Source organism: Nelumbo lutea, chromosome 2 (assembly GCF_056320005.1).
Source record: "Nelumbo lutea isolate HS-2025 chromosome 2, American lotus-T2T, whole genome shotgun sequence".
In the NCBI taxonomy this organism is placed as follows: Eukaryota; Viridiplantae; Streptophyta; class Magnoliopsida; order Proteales; family Nelumbonaceae; genus Nelumbo; species Nelumbo lutea.
In genome coordinates this window covers 3,525,700-3,547,209 of record NC_142685.1, presented here as the reverse complement: position 1 = coordinate 3,547,209, position 21,510 = coordinate 3,525,700, and the positions used below count along the sequence as shown (strand labels likewise).

Sequence of the window (21,510 nt, the reverse complement as noted above, 5' to 3'; positions counted from 1 at the left end):
GTTTGATCCCTATAAATTGCATGTTTTATATAAAAAAACTTGTGACATCATTGTTTTTTGTTTTTAGTTAGAAAAATAACAAGTGGGTGTTCGGCGATGTGTATGATTTTGTACTCTTGGGTAGAAAAATAAAATGCCAAATGAGTTAGCATTGTCAAGCAATTATTAATCCAAGGGAGATGCACATGATTCTTGGGTCCATTTGGTTCTCAGTCAATCAGAATCTAGATCCCTCAATTGAAATTGGAATAGTCTACTTGCAGTTCAGATGAGAATCAAAATGAGAATTAAAATAAGCTGGAATGAAATTTCATTCCAAAAAAAGGGGGAAAGAATGGCCATTCCCTCAAATAAATGAATGTCATGGGAATGGGATTCTAATTTCGCCCAACCAAACAATTGAAATTAGAGTGGGCCATTCCAATTCCAGATCCCTATTCCCGTGAACCAAACTAGACCTTAAGAAATCTGTTGGTTTGTCGAGGATACAGGTGGAAAGCGATTGTCTTTCTCTTGTTATGTTCCTGTTGGCGAATTCTTCTTCACCTTGGTGCATCACCCAAATTGTTGAAGATTATAGAAGTTTACTTTATTCCTTTGATGTTTATATTATACTAACATTGCTGTTGCAGGCTTGGTTTATGTTAGCCGTGCCAGATCTACTGTGCATCCCAAAATTCTTAGTCATGATAGAAACTGACCTTGTAGAATTCAACTACGGTGTTACAAATTTTATCCCATCAATATTAGAGAATGCACCCTACTTCCAAATTTAATTTTCTTATATTTCATTAGTTCACATTTTATAAAACATATTTTCATGGTTAACAAGATTTAACAAGATGTAATTACCATCACCTGCAACCAATCACTATCTTTTGCTGCATGCACCACAAATTTTACCATCCCTGACAAGAATGAGGACTCTTTCTCATACAAATCACAATACCCCTAGTATTTTATGTATTAAAATATTCTGTTATTTATATTTCCTTATAAATTTTCTAGAATAAAAACCCTTTTTAATATGTTTATTTGATGTTAAATTTTAATTTAGAGTAATTAAACCATGTGAACACCGAACAATGAACAAATTTCAGACATGTCAAACTTACAATACAAGTTATAGCAATTAGAGTGTTCAATTTGCTCATTTGATGACGGCTACCAAACTTTGAAGTGGCTATGCCAAAAGGGATGATGCAACTAACAAATCAATTTACTCGTAAGAGATGTCACTTACAATACATTCATCGCAGGGAAAGGAGTTGAAGATACCAAGCACAAATGATACAGTGAGAAGGCATAAGTTGGCCCCTGAATGGAATTCCATCCTACGTGTACAGATGACTGGAACGCGATAAGACTTCCAACATTTAGGTGTCTTTTGGTTTTCTCATATTCTTCCAACTTGAAAAAAGCATCCTCAGGAGCGAGTACAGTATTGCTTTGATACAAGACACTACAAAATTCCAACATGAAGAGGGCCAATACCACGGGTAAAGAAGTCGAAAAAACAGGCTTATAAGATGCCGTGGGTATCTTCCAATCTGCAACAAATACAAGCAACTTGGAGGTCAATAACCAAAGAAACTTGAAATGGAAAATTCAATTATATCAATTTAGGCATCCTTCCACTTATCTTTCTGATACAAATTGAAAATACAATGCAATTTACTACGCCCATTTAGTGTTAATGGCTTATTATATGTTATTTTTTGTTTTTTTTTTTTTTGGGTCCAAAATGCATGTAATACTACAATGGACGGAGCTTTTTATCCTATTTAAGTGTAAACACATAATTTTGCTTCCATCCTTGTTCAGCTCAATAACATGAAAATAGAGATAGAAAAATTGAAGACTTTTACTATGACAAGTTTTCATCAGTAAACAACCCCTCCATAGACAGTTCTGGATAAAAAATTAACCAAATGATAGAAGTATGCAAAACCCATGTAACCACGAATTACGATTCCACTGACTTCTCTAACCTGCTAAGGTAAATTGGTCAGAAAATCACTCACAGGGAAAAGTAAATCCAATGCATCCCAGGCCGCATGACGAACAGCTCTTGTTGGATACATTGGACCACCAGGGGAGGTGAAGCTATATAGGCAGGCTTTCAATCTTGTACTTGTAGTCATCCTCAGCTCCAAGCCTAGAAAATACCAGATTAACCAAGTCTAAGCAACCTTAAATCGCTGACAATCTCAAAGTTTCACAGCATGTAGAATTGGGGATTAGAGGTAAAGACAATAATGTACCTTGAAGGACTTTCATGTGAGAGAGGTAATGTAGAAGTACTGGTTCAACTTTCAATTTTTGAAGCTGTCAAAAATAAATAACAGTATAAAACGTAAGATAGATGGTCAACCATATTACCCATAAAAATTTAGTTAGATACATGTTTGAGATATTATTGTGTTACCTGATCTGTGAGTTCTATAACAAAAATGTCTGCAGGACCACCAACCAAAAAAGCATTTGGAAAAATAGGAAATTGATTTAAGAGAGCCTCAAGCTTGTGAACTGAGTGCAACAAAGATGAGAAAATTAATAAGGTCGATAAATTGGGTTATCCTACCATGCAGTTACATGATAAAAGCACATACCTAAATTGTAAAAGAACATGAACCTGGAAAGAACAAGGTATAAATCTCTCTGAGCCTGAAAATTAGTTGAAAGGAGCACTTTTATGTGCTTGCCATAACACTTTGAAAATCAATAAGAAATTTCAATAAAACACGGCTTCACAACAAATTGGACCAAACAAACAATGGGGGCAGATAGAAACCATAAATATCAAGACATTGCTGTTTCAAGATAAACACCAAGAACAATTATGCCTTACCTGTAAAGCAATTTTGTTTAAACGCATTGGGACAAGTGCAACCTCCTCAAGAAGATACTGGGTATTAAAGAAGAAACAATAACGCCATCATATATTTATTCACGATTCACTTCAATCCAAAACCATAGAAAGACAATAAAGAAAACATAGTTGGGCAGGATTCAGGAGAAATTTATGGCTTAAAGATTTTTTACATGGAATAAAGACAAGAAACACCTTCTGTTCGTCTGGATGTCAATCCTGCCAATGAACATTAGTCATGTATGATCAAGCAATTAAGCATACAGCAAGTCACACAGTGCAAACATGTAATCACGAAAAAAAGAGTTGAATTAATAAATGTACATGCTTAGCCAACATACAAACAAAACGTGAAACATTCAATCCTAGTGCTTCAAAATTCATCTCCTCAAAAAAGCCCCCAAGTACTACTTATTTAATGATTTATGATCCCACAATCTCTAACATCCATACCAGAAAACATTTGTAGCACCTTGAACAAGGGCAGATGAGTAACGAAGGAGGATTTCTGAATTTTCGAGTTGAACTTCAAATAACTGCAAAATAGAGTGGAATACTCAGTTTGGTCAAAATGCCATATCAATAATCTTGATATACAATAGAAAAGTTTGTTATAAAAAATCCATTTCTATAAGATCAACTCATGAAAATAATCATAAAGTACATGTGTTACAACATAGAATCTTTCCTTGAGAAAATCCAGACTCTCAAGTGCCATGACAATCAGTCACATGTGTGCTACCCTTGCCAAACCAATATCTACATGCATTCTGCACAAGTTAATTTACACTTATCAACTTATCACATGCTGACTGTTTCACCACATATTGACTCTTCTGACACATTGATTTGAACGAGCAATTGGATTAGGGGTAACCACTTTCAGCCTAACCTGGAAATTCCAGGCATTGGCCTAGGTTGTGTTCAGGCCTGACCAGGCCCTAGTCCACATCAAGCCCACAAATTTCTGGGCTGAGCCAGGAACAGGCTCAATCCTTTAGCCCAAGCCTGCAATTATTTTTATAAATTAAATATATACATATATTTCTAGGTCATTTTTATTTTTTATTTAATATTGTATATATAATTATTTAATATTAATATGACACACACAATACATATTATATAATATTTTATATTACATTGAGTATTACATAAATTTTATACATATATTCTTTGTTATATGTAATATATATTTAATATTTCATGTTTAAAATTGTAGGCCCGGAACCCAGCTCAGGCAGCCCATGGTCACCTCTAACTTGGATTTCAACATCACATGTCTCCAATTCACTCACTAGAAATGGAGAATGGAGCTTTTTCCAGCTTAAGTTTGTTTGACCATCTAACTCACAAAAGGAATATGTTGGATTTCTTTCAGATCTAATATTACACCTCATCACGTACTTTACAACATCAGCACATATGCACACTATTTTGAAACTATTTATGTTTAACATAACTCCACCAGCGTGAGCTTGTATTATGCTACCAGTCCCAATATAGTTGGGACAAGGCTTAGATGATGGTGATAATGGTATACGTTTAACATGTCATAATATGCTGCTTCATATATTACAAGGCTTAGATGATGGTGATGATGCATCTATAACCAATTGTTTAGTTGGAAAACAAAATATGATACCCACATATGTGTCAAACTACTAATTCCATATTGCCATCTTTATTTATCTGATTACTTGTGTAATTGTGCTCTCATTTGTAACTTTTTTTCATCTCATCATCTTTTTCTTTTTTTTTTTTTTGGAATATCAATAAAAAAGAAAAATTTTATGACATATTTATATAATCATCTTCTATTTTTTCAATGCATAAAATAATATTTGACATTTTGACTCCGGATCTGTTGGCAGTGTTGGTTTCCGATTCTGGTGACTACATTCAGGAACTCAAGCTAAAATAATAACTTTGAATAAATCAATAATTACAGTGTCATTTTAGCTCAACATGTATGGTCTGATTGCCTGCCGAACCAAATACCTTTTTGTTTATGATCAACTAAACATTCAGACATATTAATTGAAACCAGAACAAAATAACAGTTTTTATCCTTTAATCCCACAATCTCCCATGTGTTTTGGCTATTTTATTTTTTGTAATATAACCATACCTTGTTCTTGAAGATTCATGTGTTCTGTTGAAATAATTTAGTTATTTGTGTTAGGGTCTGTTTGCGAGTTAAAGCGTTTTTTTCTGTTATTTCTGTTATTTTACTCACTTACAGCAGGGGCAAAAGGGTCTTTTCCCTTCTTATTTCTGCCACCCTATATAATATAATAGAAGCTGGCGCTGCCAGCACTGTTCTATTGCTCCAACCCTTTTCTTCCTTTCTTCCTCCTTTTCTCTCTTCTTCCCTTCTCTTCTCTACTTCCTCGTATTTCAATCGGATTTATTGCCAAGATGGTATCAGAGCAAGGCTGTTGAATCTGGGTGACCAAGTTTTTTCTCTTCAAGTTGCTGAATCTGGGCGAAACAGAGGACTGAATCTGGGCTGATCAAATCAGATCTGCAACTGGTACAACCCTAAAGTTTTCTTTCTTCTTTTATTTCCTTCTTTGGTCGGCAGACTTTTGTGAGGGTTATATTTTTTATTTGTTGGATCATGTGATCCTGTACCTATGAAAAGGTGACTGTAGGTCATAGATGACCTGTTTTCTCTGCTCATTAGTTTGATTCCATGTGTGTTAGGATCTCTCTTATTGATTAATGTTGTGGTGGAACTTACACGTTATTGATTAATGCTGTGGTGAAAATCAGTCACGTCATAGTTCTTCTTTGGAAATTGGTGCTATTTTTTGTGCTCAGATTAAGTCCAGAACTGAATTGTTGTGTGTGGAGCTTTTGTCGATATAAGGAGGAATCCTAAGTTGAGAGTTTAGATAAAAAAATCTTGTGCTTACCATGTCGTCTGAGAATTCTGCTACTTCAGAGATTTCAGGGAGCCACAATGGAGTGAGTGGGGGAATGGATATGAATTTCCCCATGGCTGTTATTCCCTTTGATGGTCTGAACTAACTTGAGTGGTCTAGGGGAATAAAACTCTACATCACTGCTAGGGGGAAAATAGGATACATCAATGGGAGAGTGAAGGAACCGAAGAACGGAAGTGTTGAATATGATAGGTGGAACCAAGAGAATAGTATGGTGATGTCATGGCTCTTGGTTTCCATGTCGCCACAGGTAAGTTAGACTTTTATGTGGGCTGAAACTGCTTGTGAGATATGGGAACAAACAAAGTCCACATATTCAGAGCAGAGACACTATGCCAAGATATATCAACTGCAAGCTGAATCCTCTTATTGCAAGTAGGGGGAGAGGAGTCTCCCGATGTACTATTCTGATTTGACATCGATATGGAAAGAACTTGATCACTACCAGAATGTGAATTCGAAGTGTGATGAAGATGCAAAGGCATATAAGCCACTTGTATCTCAGCAATGGGTCTTTGCCTTCCTCCTAGGGCTGAATCCTTCATATGAGTCCATCAGGGTGTAGATCTTGGGTAGTAAAGACTTGCCATCAGTTCAGGAGGTGTATGCCTTAGTAGAGTCAGAAGAAAGTAGAAGACGTGTGATAAATTGTGTAGAGGGGGAGTCAGTTGCCCAAGCTGTCCGGGGAAATTCAGATACAAATGTCGGAGGTGCTTTTAAGAAAGGTGATTCTCAGAAGAGAACATATGATAAGAGTAAACTTTGGTGCACTCACTGCCAAAAGACAAGACACACGAGAGATACACGTTGGGATCTCCATGGAAAACCTAAATGGGCACAGGATTTGGGTAAGAAGTCAACACCTGATCAGGGCAAGAAACCAAGTCAGTAGAATAAAAAAAAGTATTAACTCAGCTAATATGGCGTCGCCAAAGACTAGTCCATTGGTAACTCAAGAGAGGCATCCCAGTTTTGACCCTAAGGAATAAATTATCAACTCCTTTCGTGACCATTTGGAATTGTATGGTAGGACTCTCCGCCAGATGGATTCTAGTCATACTCCCTCTACCACTTTCGCGTCTACATCAAGTAACGTTGCCACTGCCTTCCATGTGTCATCTCATACCACTGATTCTCCTTGGGTTATTGACTCGGGAGCCTCAAACCACATGACTGGTAAGTCAGATTTATTTCAGACATATAACCTTCTCTCTGGGAGAGATAAAGTGAGACTAGTTGATGGTTCTTTCTCTACCATAGATGGCCAAGGTACCATACCTCTCCCACTCGGCCTTACCCTTTCTAATGTACTGCATGTTCTGAAATTACCTATAAATTTGTTGCCCATTAGTAGTATAACTCACTCCTTGAACTGTTCAGTCATTTTTTTTCCGTCCTCATGTGTGTTTCAGAATTTGGCCTCGGGGGAGACAATTGGTAGAGGAAGCATGGTGGATGGTCTCTACGTGTTGGAGAATAAAGCTGGTCTTGTGGCTACAGAGTCCATGAGTTTGTCCAGTGAGAATCAAGCCTATTTATGGCATAGTCGTCTTGGTCATCTTTCTTTTGAGTCATTAAAAGTTATGTTCCCAAAGTTGTTTGAGTCCCTTGTGAGTGAGTGAGTTACAATGTCAGACATGTCAATTGAGTAAACATTGTGGAAGTTCTTTACCTTTCAAAAATAAAAGATCTGAATTTCCATTTCATATTGTTTATTCTGATTTTTGGGGCCCTGTTACTCTACCCACTGAGGCTAGATATAAGTACTTCATTACCTTGATTGATAATTACTCTAGATACACTTGGGTTTATCCTATGCGATCTAGAGATGAAGTGCCAAAAATTGTGAAAGACTTTCAACTCATGGTGTTCACTCAGTTCCAAATTGAAATCCATATCTTCAGTGAAGCTCTTGTGCCAAGACACCCCAACAAAATGGTGTTGCTGAACGAAAGAACTATCACCTTCTCGAAGTAGCTCGTGGCTTATTAATTCATATGAATGTGCCAAAACGTTTTTGGATGGATGCAGTGTTGTGTGCTACATACATCATCAATCGTATGCCATCTCGGTTACTAGAGTATAAGGCCCCACACCAGCTTCTGTTTCCTACAGCTCTGTTGTCCACCATTCCAATGCGTGTTTTTGGGTGTCGTTGCTTTGTCCATAACTTGTCCCCTACTCGAGGTAAGCTTGATCCTTTGGCTATTCCTTGTGTTTTCCTTGGTTACCCTTTATCTCAAAAAGGGTATCGCAGCTATGATCCTACCTCTCGCAAGTACTATGTCTCCATTGATGTATCCTTCTTTGAGAGTCAACTTTTCTTCTCGGTTTCTCCTCAGGGGGAAAGTAGGGTTGAGGAGAAACAGGCGGATCAAACTCAACTACCTCCTTTACCCGATCCTCCTCCATTTCGGGTCTTTCATCGTCGCCATAAAAGCCAATAGAGTTCAAGAACCGTGGAACCTGACACTATGCAACCAACATCATCGGATTCACCAGAGGCAGATCCGTCTCATCAGCCAAGTACACTTGCTCCTATTGATATGCATGTTCCTCTCAATGTTGATTCCCCTGTCATCAATGATCTTGATGTTCCTATTGCTAAGAGAAAGGGTGTTAGATCTTGTACTACTAATCATCATATCTCTAATTTTGTGTCCTATGATCACATTTCACCTTCATTCTGTGCATTCCTCTCTTCTGTGGACAGTGTCCCCGTTCCTAAGAATGTGGCAAAAGCTTTATCTAAACCTGAATGGACAGATGCAATGCAAGAAGAAATTGATGCATTACACAAAAATGGCACTTAGGAGTTGGTGGATCTTCCTGAAGGGAAGGAACCGGTGGGTTGCAAGTGGGTGTTCACAGTGAAACACAAGGCCAATGGAACTATTGAAAGGTACAAGGCTAGACTGGCAGCAAGAGGTTTTACACAGGTATATGGAGTAGACTATGCAGAGACTTTTGCTCCAATAGCCAAGATGAACTCTATCAGGATTCTTCTTTCATTGGCAGCAAATCTTAACTGGGAACTTCACCAATTGGACATCAAAAATGCTTTCTTGAATGGTGACTTGGAAGAGGAAGTGTACATGACCCAACCTCTAGGTTTTTGTGCCAAAGGCAGTGAACAAAAGGTGTGCAAGTTAAAAAAAATCTTTATACGGGTTGAAACAATCACCTCGAGCTTAGTTTAGTAAGTTCCATTTAGCAATTCAACAGATGGGGTTCAAACAATGTCAGTCAGATCACACTCTATTTGTGAAAAGAGGTGAAGGGAAAATTGCAGCTCTAATTGTGTATGTGGATGACATAGTGATCATAGGAGATTGGGAGGTTGAAATACGGAGACTAAAAAAATTCTTAGCCACTCAATTTGAGGTGAAAGATCTAGGCCCCTTACGTTAATTCCTTGGAATTGAAGTTGCCCACTCTCACAAGGGCATCTTTATTTCCCAACGGAAATATGTACTAGATCTACTAGAAGATATAGGCAAGTTGGGGGTAAAACCAATTGACTCACCAATTGAATCTAATCATCAGCTGGGAGACAGTCAGGGAGAGTTTTTGAAAGATGTGAAGAAGTTCCAGAGACTCGTAGGGAGACTCTTGTATTTGTCTATGATCAGGCCTAATATTGCTTATGAAGTGGGTGTCCTTAGTTAGTTCATACACAATCCTAGGACAACTCACTTTGAAGTTGCAGAGAGGATCCTTAGATACCTCAAGAAGTTTCCCAGAGTTGGTTTGTTGTTCCAGAAACATGGTCACTTAAAGGTGGAAGTATATACTGATGCCGATTGGGCTGGAGCAATCGATGATCGAAAGTCTACCAGTGGGTGTTGTGCCTTTGTAGGAGGAAACCTGGTCACATGGAGAAGTAAAAAATAAAGTGTGGTGGCTAGATCTAGTGTTGAAGCAGAATATAGAGCGATATCTCGTGGGGTTGCTGAAATCATGTGGATAAGAGATCTGTTAGGTGAACTGGGTTTTGCAGTTAGCAATCCTATGTCACTCTACTGTGACAATAAAGCTGCCATCAATATTGCTGCTAATCCAGTCCTGCATGATAGGACGAAACACATTGAAGTGGACAAGCATTTTATTAGAGAGAAACTTGTAAATGGAGAAGTGTGTACTCCATATGTCAGCTCAGAAGAACAACTTGCAGATATCTTCACCAAAGGTCTTCATCATGTGCGGCACAATGATTTGTGTGACAAGTTGGGCATGATTGACATCTATGCTCCAACTTGAGGGGGAGTGTTAAAATAATTTAGTTATTTGTGTTAGAGTCTATTTGGCTAGGTAAAGCGTTTTTTATTTTCTATTATTGTACTCACTTACAGCAGGGGCACAAGGGTCTTTTCCCTTCTTATTTCTGCCGCCCTATATAATATAATAGAAGCTTGCGCCGCCAGCACTATTCTATTGCTCCAAACTTTTTCTTCTTCCTTTCTTCCTTCTCCTTGTCTCTCTTCTTCCCTTCTCTTCTCTACTTCCTCATATTTCAATCGGATTTATTGCCAAGATGTTCAAATAAGAAAATAAGATCTGACACTTTGCTAATTATATACTTTCCAATTGCAACTTGATCATAATGCACCCTTGGTTTCTCTGCATATTTACACTTAGAATATTGGTTGCATCCAAGTCTTTAAAAGGCGGAAGGCCATTGGTCTTGAAGAGGCAAGGTATAGGCCAAAGATATTTAATGGAGTAAACCTCAACAACCTTAAAGCCTATGTAGAAATTATGCATGTATTATACAATTTCTTTTACATTTTGAACCAATTTGTAAATTTACTTTATTTTTTTTATAAATGAATAATGATTTATTAATAAAAGTATACATTCACCCTAAGAGGAGGCACGAGATATTACCTCCCCTTAGAGATAAGAACATAACCATATTCTTAATAGGATACAATCATAAGGTAGCCCAAAATAGTTTAGCCCTTGAGACCTCTTGTTTAGCCAAAGAATCAGCCATAGCATTTGCCGATCTGCTAACCCACTGAAAACTGACTGGCATGTTCCTTGTGAGCCACCTAACTTTCTTGAGAAGATCCTTCTATCCCTAGACGACTATATCCGAGTTCAATAGCCAGTCCACTACCACCTTAGAGTCTCCCTTGACTATCAAATTTTCCACTCCTAATTGGTTGGCAACCTGTATTCCTTTTACCATAACCAGTATCTCAGCCCTTGTAGAAAATTACCAACTCCCATTGGACCTAAAAATACGGATAGGATGCTGCTGTCCTTTTATCTCAAGATCCCTCCTATCCCTGAAGGTCTAGGATTACCTTAACTGCTCCCATCAAAATTCAGCTTTACCACACCCTCTGTAGGAGGTCTCCAAATTGCCTTTAATCCATCCTTTTTGGAGGCTATGGAGGCCACCTCTGCCCAACTTTTTCGGAGATCATCAAAGGAGTAATCCCTAAACAAATCTAAGGTTTTCTTCCAAAGAATTGTCCTTGTCAAAATAGATTTCTTTACTTCTTTGATGCTTCTTTCCTTTTCTTGGAATATTCTAGCATTCCTCTCCTCCCAAATAGTCCACAAAGTGGCTGCTTTGATGCACTTCCACATTAGTTTCCCTCTCTTAGTTGGCCACCCAAAAGTAGACGAATCAAAAAGCAGAATTACTTCAGAGGGCAAGTTCCACCTGCACCCAAACAACATAAAGACCCAATTCCAAATATTAGAAACATAGGAGCAAGATAACAAGTGGTAGCAATCCTCATTATGTACTTTACACAAAATACACCAATTTGAGGACAAACAAAGATAAGGTCTCTTTTTTTGCAAGTTAGCCATAGTGTTGATCTTACCAATAGAAAGTTTCCTAGCAAAAGACAACTATTTTAGGAGGGATGGGCCTTGATCAAATTTCTTTGGCAGGGAAGTCCGAAGTGGAAGGGGAAAAACAAACAGACTTGAAGAAAGAAGCACAAGTGAAGGAACCATTTGAAGTTAGATACCAAATTCTTCTATCAAGTTGAGAGAGGTCCAAGCAAACAGAGTCCAGAAGACGCAAGAGTTAAGAAACACATGCAAGTTCTTCATCCTTTAAACCTCTATGAAACCCAAAGTCCCAATTTAGAGTCAAAGGGAGAATTGGGGGTGAAATAAACCTTGAGACTGGCTTCTTTTTAAAAAGGGAGATAGAGTAGAGAGAGGGGAAGCAATCTTTTAGAGGTTAAGTGACCACCTAAATATCTTCCCAAAAACGAATAGAATTACCGGAGCAAAACATCATACCTTACAAAGCTGAGGAATTTAGGGAGAGTGCCAAAAATTGCCTTCCAAGGTGATGTAAGCAAATCCTGTCGAGATACCCCAACATCCCAACCAGTCTTAGAGACACCATGAATACTAGCCACCACCTCATGCCATAAACTCTCTCTTTCTAGTGGCCACCTCTAAATACACTTGCCTAGAAGAGCTTCATTCTTACTAACTTCCCTAGCCCTAAACCCCCTTCTTTTTATTTCGGCTCACTACTTCCCATCTAACTAGATGATCCATTTTTTCTTCCCATGGCTCCCACAAGAAATCCCTCATCAATTTTTGCAATCCTCTTAGCTTCCTTGTTAGGTATCCTAAAGACTAACAAAAAGTAGATTGGCAGGTTGGCAAGTGTTGCTTTGATTAAGGTTACTCTGCCCCCCAAAGAAATGTAATTCTTCTTCTAGGCTGCCAACATTTTTTCAAACTTTTCCACCACAGGACTCCAAAGTCATCTTTCATTTGGGTTAGCACATAAGGGAAGTCCTAAATAGGTCAAAGGCCACTTAGAACACGTGCAACCTAAGCAGGAAGCAATAGTCCCTAATTCCCCCCATCCAAGTTTAGTCCAACCACACAACTCTCCTCAAAGTTGATTTTCAAATTAGAGCCACTCTTAAAGAGTACAATCAGGTTCTTCAAATTTCTCACTTCCACCAGGTCACGACCCTCACAAAAAATTATAATGTTATTTGCAAACTGAAGGTGAGTAATTGAAACTCTACTTCTACCAACTCTCCACCCTCTTATTGATCCAACCCTATCTGCTTCTGATAAAAGTCTACTAAAAGCATCAGCAACCAAAGTGAATAAGAAAGGGGACAGTAGATCACCTTGTCTTAGGCCCCTATAGGCTAGGAAGAAATCATTGACTAAAATAGAGTAATGGTAGGATATAATGCAGTCATTAATCCATTTACACCATATATCCCCAAAACCAATCTTCCTAAGCACCTCTCACAAGAAGCTCCAATCCACTAGATCATGGGCCTTCTCAAGATCTAATTTACAACAAAGCCTTGATTACCGATCTTCACATCTCCACATGTTCATTTGCTATTAAGATCTGATCAATTATTTGCCCCCCTTGTATAAAGGCACCTTGAGCTTGAATAATTATAGATGGGAACACCTTTTAGATCCTCAATGACAAGACCTTAGCTAGAATCTTGTAAATGCTGGTCACTAAACTAATAGGTCTAAAGTGTTATGGATGTTTGGCCTTTTTTTCTTAGGAACCAAAACTAGAAAAGTAGCATTAACTCCACGACTTATTATTTAACTATGCTCAAACTCTTTGAAAACCTCAAACAAGTCTTCTTTAACTATATTCCAACAATCTTGAAAGAAATCCATAGTAAAACCATTCGGCCTCGGTGCCTTCGATCTATCCATTGAGAAAACAACTTTGCCTAATTTCCTCCTCAAAATTCCTTTCCAGCCATCCTTTATTTTCTTTAGAAAATCTTTGCCAAGTAACACCTTCCATCTCCACTCTATTACCTAGAGGCCTCCTAAGAATAGATTTGAAGTGGGCAACAAAACAATTGGTTATTTCCTCTTGAGACTCCTGTATCACTTGATCTACTTCAAGTTTAGTCACTAGATTTTTCCTCCTCCTCTCATTGGCCATCTCATGGAAGAATTTAGTATTTCCATCTCCTTCCTTAATCCTTTTTTTACCAGCAACACAAAATTTGATTCATTAGATTAAAAAGAATATATACAATAAGAAGTTGTGGGCAGAAACAAAACGCCCAAGAAGAACTATCCCACTATTTACAAAACAGTCCATAACATGGATTGCCTCTGAAGTCCTTGTTAGCTAAACCATCAGCCTTACTGTTTGCAGATCTCCTAATCCACTTTATTTGGACCATCGTGTCTTTAGATATCTGCTTGAAGTGCCTGAACTCATTCCTTGGCTTCCATATTACTCCTTCCCCCTTTTTCAGTCAACCCACAACTATTTTTGGATCACCTTCAATAATCAACCTACCAACTATTTTTGAATCACCTTTAATGAAACTCTGTTATTAATAAAAAGAATCTTGGATACAAAATAGTATTACAAATTCGAAATACACATTTGATATGCATAGTATGGAGGAAAGATTTGGATACACTTGGATACATTAAGGAAACTCCCACAAATACATTAATAGCATTGAATCCAAAGTTGAAATAACTATGAATAAGGTATAAATACATAGCGAATGCATACTTCAATAGTCAATATGAAGAAATCAATTAATATCAATATAGCATGACACATAGATATCATACAACTTTACTGATAATGCGTCAATCAGTAGTTCAAGACAAATACTATATAAATTTTTACAAATTACTACATACATGAAATTATTAATACATTATTACTTATTTAAGTTAAATAATTAATTAATAATTACATAAATATACAATGCTCTAAAAAAGATATTAGATTCATGAGAATGTAGAAGATCCAAGACAATAAATCATATGCAACCATTATATCTTGATTACTAAATCAATTATTTTCCGTTTTATTGTTTTCACTTTGGTAAATCTATGATGTTGGAAACTTGTGATACCGGAAGAGCATTGAGCAATCAATCTCCCTTGAATTTTGATGAATACCACCTGATTGGTTAGTATTTTTATGATACCAATTGATTGGTTATCAGTTTTTTTGACATCATGTCTTTCTAGTATCATAGTCAAATCCTTTTTACTTTTGTATATTAACAAAAAATAAGTCAACTTACTTAATCTTTTTTATCATAAACAATAACTTTCATTAGAGATAAATTAAAACTAAAATACAGAAGTCAACCCTTATTAGAAAAGGTTGATCCAATAAACATCAGACATTACAGCACTGCCCAGTAAAGTCTCTCCCTTACAGTCCCTTGTTTTGCTAGGGTGTCAGCAAAACCATTTGCTGATCTCCTTACCCACTTGAAACAAACACCCACCTCCCTTTTTATGCTAAGTATTTCCCTTATCAGCTGTCTATACTGCCAAATTCCCAGCTGCCCTGATTGCGTCCACCCAACTACCAATTTGGAGTCCCCCTCTATCTCAATCTGTTGTAGCCCCAATTGTTTGGCTACTTTTACACCTTGATGTAGTGCCAAGATTTCCACTCTTAAGGAATCTCCAACTCCTATTGGACCTGAATAGAGAGCCATTATCTCTGAAAACACCTCCTATACCAGATGGGCCTTGATTACCTATAAAGCTTTCATCAAAGTTCAGTCTTACCCTTTGTTGTGCTGGTAGGGACCAAACTTCCTGTATCATGGGTAATCCAGGCCCCACCGACACAACAAAGGTTGATCAAGGAAGATTTCCCCCAGCTGAGTGATCAAATCATCAACCATCCCCATTTCAGAATCCCTTAGACCTCTTCTCAAGCCCAAATCCCAGCAGTTATCAACAAACACCGAAGATATCACTTTTCTTTTGTTTTCAGACAAGGAGTAAACAAAAGGAAATCTATCTCTAAGGGAGTTTTCACCAATCCAAACATCTTCCAAAATAAGACTTTATTTCCAACGCAAACATCATATTTGAAATAAGGGAGCATAAGAGGCAAAGTACCTTGAATAGCTTTCCAAGGAGAACACTGAGAAGCCCCAGGGTCGAGTCTTGCATCCCAGTCGTTACCTGCCAAATCCATGAATACTAACAATCACTCTAGACCAAAGTTTGTCTTGTTCCATCGGTAAGCAGAGTCGTGTTTCTTAATCATATATTTCCTAACCCATGGCCTCCATCATCCCTACTCCTAGAAACCACCTCCCACTTTACCAAGTGATCCTTCTTAGTGTCCCCTGGTTCCCACAAGAAATCCCTCATTATCTTCTCTAACTAGTTTGCTACTTTCACTAGTACTCTAAAGGTAGACATGAAATAAACTAGCAGGTTGGCCAATTCATTAGAATTTCTAATATACATATCATATGCAAATTCATAAATTTTAATTACTAAAATAGTTATTCTTTTTTTAGTATTTTGATAGATCATTCATTTCACTAATATTTATAAAATACTAATTTTAATGATCATTCTTTTTATTCTTTTAGTTGAAAATTCATATATAGCATTGTTTATTTGGATTACATGTAGCCCCAAATAAAATGAAGTGTATGTTATTTTAGTTAGTTATTTAAAAATCCACAATTAATGGCATGATTAATGGTGTAACTAATGGGCATTCAAATATGAATTTCAAAAAAAAAAAAAACTTGGATTGTATCAAACAATATGGATCAGTATGGACTACTACATGCCTATGTATCAGTACTAAGACAAATCGATATGGAAGGAATAGTGCAATGTTAAATCATTCCACCATTGTATCGTATCAGTCTCCTTAGAATCATGTATGTGGTGTATAAATACTATACGCATTACACTATAGGGTGACATTAAGGAACCAATACATACCTATAAATTGGGAAAAGAGAAATTACACAATTGCCACTATCATAAGAAAACTCAATAACTTCAAAACTACTCGCAATGGCCATGAAGCTTCAAACAAAACTAAAAAATAACTATATAGATCAAACTTTAAGGGTAGAATCCATACGCAACATAAATAACCAAAATATCCTTACTATCTAGAAATACAAAAATACATAAAAAGATTCAGAAATTTCCAATTTTGACTCTACCACACCTGCATTAGGGTAGCTTGTATCACAATGCATTTGACTCTTCCCAACTCCACCTCTAGCCATATTGTCTACAAAGAATATGTAGACCTTAGTGCCCAATCTAATGAGTTGTTTATAACTATGGTCAATAATCTTGCTTACCTGGTGTAATGCCTCAACTATGATAGTCTACCAAAGATGTAAGCATCCAAACTATCACCACCTAAGGATCCCTTGCAATTTTTGTTCTCTCGATATCCATTGAGAATCCCATGTCGCTCTCATAATCTCCCTCCCTAATGGATACAAATGGTGCTATTACCAATTCCCCCAAAAACACATAGCTTCAAAGTGTATGATAGCATTATGCTTATATGCTATTTCTAAGTTCTAACATCAGAGATATTTTTATTTAAGACCCAAGGTAGTAGCAGGTAGGGGCCATTTCTTGGTTAAATTGTAAAATATCAGGCTGAAAGCATGCAAACACAGGTTCAAGTCTGAGATCAGCCACTATGCAACAAAGTGCTGAAGGTTAGATCTGTATCCAGTCCACACCTCCCAAAACCCTGGAATGGCTGGGTCCAATATTGGGTAGTGGTCCTTTTCCCTTCTAGTCAAGAGTAGGAGGTAATGCAGAATGCATTCCAACTACATACTTCTCTAAAAAATAAATAAATAAATAAATAAAGCCATTACAAATACATATGCATATTACAAATATCAACATACAGGTGGCAGAAAAAAAAAACAATTCAATAGAAAAAACATGGATATAAAAGTTTCAATAAATATAAGAACATACCCACTTGTGGAAAAGGAGGGCAAAGATATTAGATGCAAAAGACTGGCTCCAAAGCTGGACAATCAAATCAAGAATAGGTTTTCCATTCTCAGGCACCTTAACATAATGATCGGCAAGGACATCATAAAAGCAAAGATGATTCTCAATGTCACCCTCTGCTGAAGAAATTCCATCTTCATCCTTGCTAAGAATTATGTCTGTTTTAATTTGGAGAGCATAAAAGTCAAAAATGTATACAAGAACAGAGATGACTCATGTCATTAGAAACTATCATTGGGAGATAAATTTTAACAGTCCATAAATTCTAAAATTAAATCTTATTATGAATCTACAAGAAAGGATGGTGGAGAATAGTCTCAAAAGAGGCTCAAGCATATAAATTTTGTGAGCTTAAGGCCATCACATATGACACACATGCAAGCAAAATATCACTCCAGAGTCTCAGAATTGTTGTTATAACCAAATGCACCTTAGGTTTGGGGCTATATCAGATTTTACACAACTTCTGTTATATCTGCACGAAGAGTCAAAATGGTTCACTTGTACATAACATCTCGATTACAATGTTGACAGTAAATATGTGGGAGCCAGGTTCTCTTTAGTGGGTACAAAGTAGACATTATTCTCCACAGTTTCTTCTACAGAGGCTGTTGAAGAAACTGAAAACTAGGGAGAGGAGGGATCGGGAGGTCAAATGTTGCAAAATCTTGAACATATTCCATTCTGTAAAGTTCAAATCCTTAAACTTCAGTGTTTTCAATCCTCCCACTTTAGGTTTATGTGGAATTAAACATTAATTAGATACAACAGTATTCAGAGGAACCAATATGCAACAGTTCTAGAATCCAATTATAGAAGTTAGAGAAATATTAAATGCAAAAATAATATTCATACTACCTCATAGAAAACATCTGGAAATAGTCGGACAAACACAGGTAGAGAGTATAAGTGTCTAACAGGAAGAAGGAATGCATTCCACAATGAAGACTCACCACGGGCGCGGATGTCAACTTCTAACGCCACATCAGCAAACAGTTCTTGCATCAAATTGAGTCTCTGGGATTGAGTGGCTAATGCCTACAAAAATTTAATGATACATAAATATACCTAATGCGGTTCTATAGTGGAGGATTTATAACTTTATAAAGCTCGAATTAACACAAATTGGTGAAATAACCATATAATTAACAGATAGAACGAAACGAAAAGAGAAGGAATTGCTATGCGTTACAAAGGTTGAACTGTAAGGGATTCGCATAAAAAGAGATGAAACGGATCCATTCAAGAATCCTGGGTATAACCGATTTCCTAATTACGGACGCAAATGGAGACAGACAGAGGGATATCAATTTCGGTAAAATTAATAGAAGACTTCACCCGTTGGAGTTTTTTCTCGATTTCTTGGGTAAGTGCGGTTAGATAAGCAGAGCCCCGAGCCGTCGAAGCTTGTGACATTCTGATAAAACCTCCGATCGAGAAAGAGCATTTGAAAACAAAATCAAAACCCTAAATTCAATTCAATCAATTCGTGCTAAGATAGATAGAAAGAGATAGCCATGTCCGTTCTTATAAGCTTCCGCAGGCAAAATTGACAAGGAAAAAACGGACTCCGAAGGAGATTTGAGGGAGCCCGAAACCCTAGACGCCTAATATCTATGCTTTGGACAAATCATGGAGAAAAAGAAAATGCAAAAGAAACCAGTTAAAGGAGCTCTGATGTTGTCGGGAGGAGTGCGAAATCAAAATGGATCTCATGAGAGAGAGAGGGGGCGAAGACAGGTGGAGTGAAATTAACACGTGTTCTTCCTTTGGGGGAAAATTTTTTGGCTGTTGGACCAACCGCTTAGAATACGGATCACTGCCAACAAAAAATCGTTTCAACCCTATATCAACATAATCTCACACCGTATGTTTAATTCCGTTTATATTTATTGAGTAGATGGTGTTACATAAGCGCTCATCAGCAAAAGCCTCATTAATTGTTTTCGTATGTATCCATGTTCCTAATGGATTTTTTGTCTCTCTTGTTTCAGGAAACTTTATTATTTTAGTGTTTCTTGAATTTGGTAGGCGTTTATTGATACTTTGCTTATATAGTGTGTCTAATGATGCCTGTATTATAAACACCTATATTAATAGCTTTTCTCGATTTTAGATACAGAAGTATAAAAAGTTTATTCAATAAATATAAATGGAACGAAATACCCTCAAGGTTGGTAGATGGTAGGTAAAAAATCAGGCTCTTGAGAATTTTTCTAAATACCAGACGTTACAACGTGAGTTACTTTTGATCAATGGAACCAACAACTAATCAGCCCCCCACAAGATCGCCCCCATAACATGCCATAGTACATCCCCGTCATGTATTATGAATATTTCATGATGATATCATCCTTGGTATTATCATTGATGGGGATGTGTTGTGGGACGTGGTGGGGGGCTGGTTTGAAATGGAACTATGGAAGGAACCTGAAACCACTTGTAAAATTACCAAAATGCCCAAAACAAAGTCACATTGTAATATAAATTAGAAAATATTGGTCTATTGGATCTGAACTCCAAAGGATGAAAATCATTCAACCTGCTTGATTATAATGGTTTTGGGAGACTGTTAGGGATATTGTTAGAACCAAGGATCAAAGTATCAGTATCAGGTATCATATTGGACAGTTTGGACACGGATACAGATACAGATATGGATATGGATGACAGATATGAAAACACATGGATACGCTAGGAAAATGATACAAGCTTTGTAAATACATCAATTACACTGACTTTAAAAGCCAAAATAGATACAAATAAATAAGGTTGTTCATAAGATCCAACTCGACTAAACCGACCAACCCGGTCCGACCCAACCCGAGTCGGCCGAATTTTCTTCAGCACCGGTCGGTTTCAGGTTATAAAAAATCATAAACCGATGTTTCAATTTGATTTCGGTTTTCATGTGTGAAAATTGAAACCGAAACCGACCCAACCCGAACCGACTTAGTAATTGGTTCCTAGTTAGTAGTTACAACCTACTTAGTTCTTCACTACCGAGTTCATTAGGAGGTATGTTGTAAACATTAAAGATGACCCAAGACCCATCACTCCATCAGTGAATAAAAAAAGAGTACGTGAATAAATGTTTGCCTTAAATTTCAGTATTTCACCACTACTTATCTACAATAGCATAGAGCATCTTCTTAGCTTTTGTTGGATCCAGCTGGCTTTGATAGTTTGATCCATCCATTATATAGTTTCCTGCAGATTGAAATCTTACTCCAACAAATAGTACTCTCAAACTCTGCTCCCTCCACAAAATTTAGATCCATAGATGGCCACAAAACATTAAGGAAATGTCGGTTTCCTTTGGGAATGTAGAGCTAGAAATGAACAGGAATTGAGTCACCACTACGTAGAGCCAAAACCGACCGAAACCGACTTAAACCGATCAAGTCGGTTTTACTTAACACAAGGTCGGTTTCAGTTTCAATTTCAGGTAACCCAACCAGATCAGGTCAATTGGAAAACATCAGTAAACTGACCCAACCCGACCCGTGAACAACCCTACAAATAAAGCATAAATACATAAATAAATATATTACTAATATAACAAGATACATAAACATCATACAATTTTGTTGATAATCTAACAATCAAGAGTCCAAGACTCATATTATATAGTTCTTACAAAGTAAAACATGCATAAAACCATTGTTATGTTAAATTATATAAGTCCATGACACAAAACATATGCAACTATTATATTTTAATTACTATAGCAATTATTTTCTATTTTTACTTTTCAACATTAACAAAAAAAAAGCCAATTGAATATTAAATTTTGAAATATTTGATAATATCAAAATTACTATCATATGAAATTCATAATTTTTAATTATTAAAGTAATGATTCCATTGTTAACATTTTTATTTTCTATAGTT

The 21,510-nt window shown here is 36.9% G+C and overlaps 1 protein-coding gene across 2 annotated transcripts; it reads right to left on the bottom strand.

The window, feature by feature from the left end:
* Positions 1-1,198: 1,198 nt before the first annotated feature.
* Positions 1,199-19,497, bottom strand: LOC148868125 (K-stimulated pyrophosphate-energized sodium pump protein). Of its 2 annotated transcripts, XM_088969527.1 has the most exons (12): positions 18,955-19,497; positions 18,570-18,654; positions 17,578-17,774; positions 15,712-15,777; positions 3,326-3,408; positions 3,046-3,091; positions 2,852-2,908; positions 2,613-2,667; positions 2,429-2,529; positions 2,265-2,328; positions 2,025-2,158; positions 1,199-1,550 (listed from the first exon to the last, which is right to left on the bottom strand). In XM_088969527.1, the coding sequence occupies exons 1-12, from the start codon at positions 19,030-19,032 to the stop codon at positions 1,377-1,379; spliced, it is 1,140 nt and encodes a 379-aa protein (XP_088825653.1). In that variant the 5' UTR covers positions 19,033-19,497; the 3' UTR covers positions 1,199-1,376. The 2 variants fall into 2 exon arrangements, with proteins under 2 accessions (XP_088825653.1, XP_088825654.1); XM_088969528.1 differs by lacking the exon at positions 15,712-15,777 and having other exon boundaries at positions 18,955-19,480.
* Between the last annotated feature and the right edge of the window lie 2,013 nt (positions 19,498-21,510).

Excerpts from the sequence above, each read along its gene's own strand:
- LOC148868125 (XM_088969527.1), bottom strand. The coding sequence starts at position 19,032 with ATGTCACAAGCTTCGACGGCTCGGGGCTCTGCTTATCTAACCGCACTT. Across the intron at positions 2,909-3,045 it reads GTTTCTTGTCTTTATTCCAT|TATCTTCTTGAGGAGGTTGC; the intron begins GTAAAAAATCTT and ends TTTAATACCCAG. Across the intron at positions 2,159-2,264 it reads TCACATGAAAGTCCTTCAAG|GCTTGGAGCTGAGGATGACT; the intron begins GTACATTATTGT and ends GGTATTTTCTAG.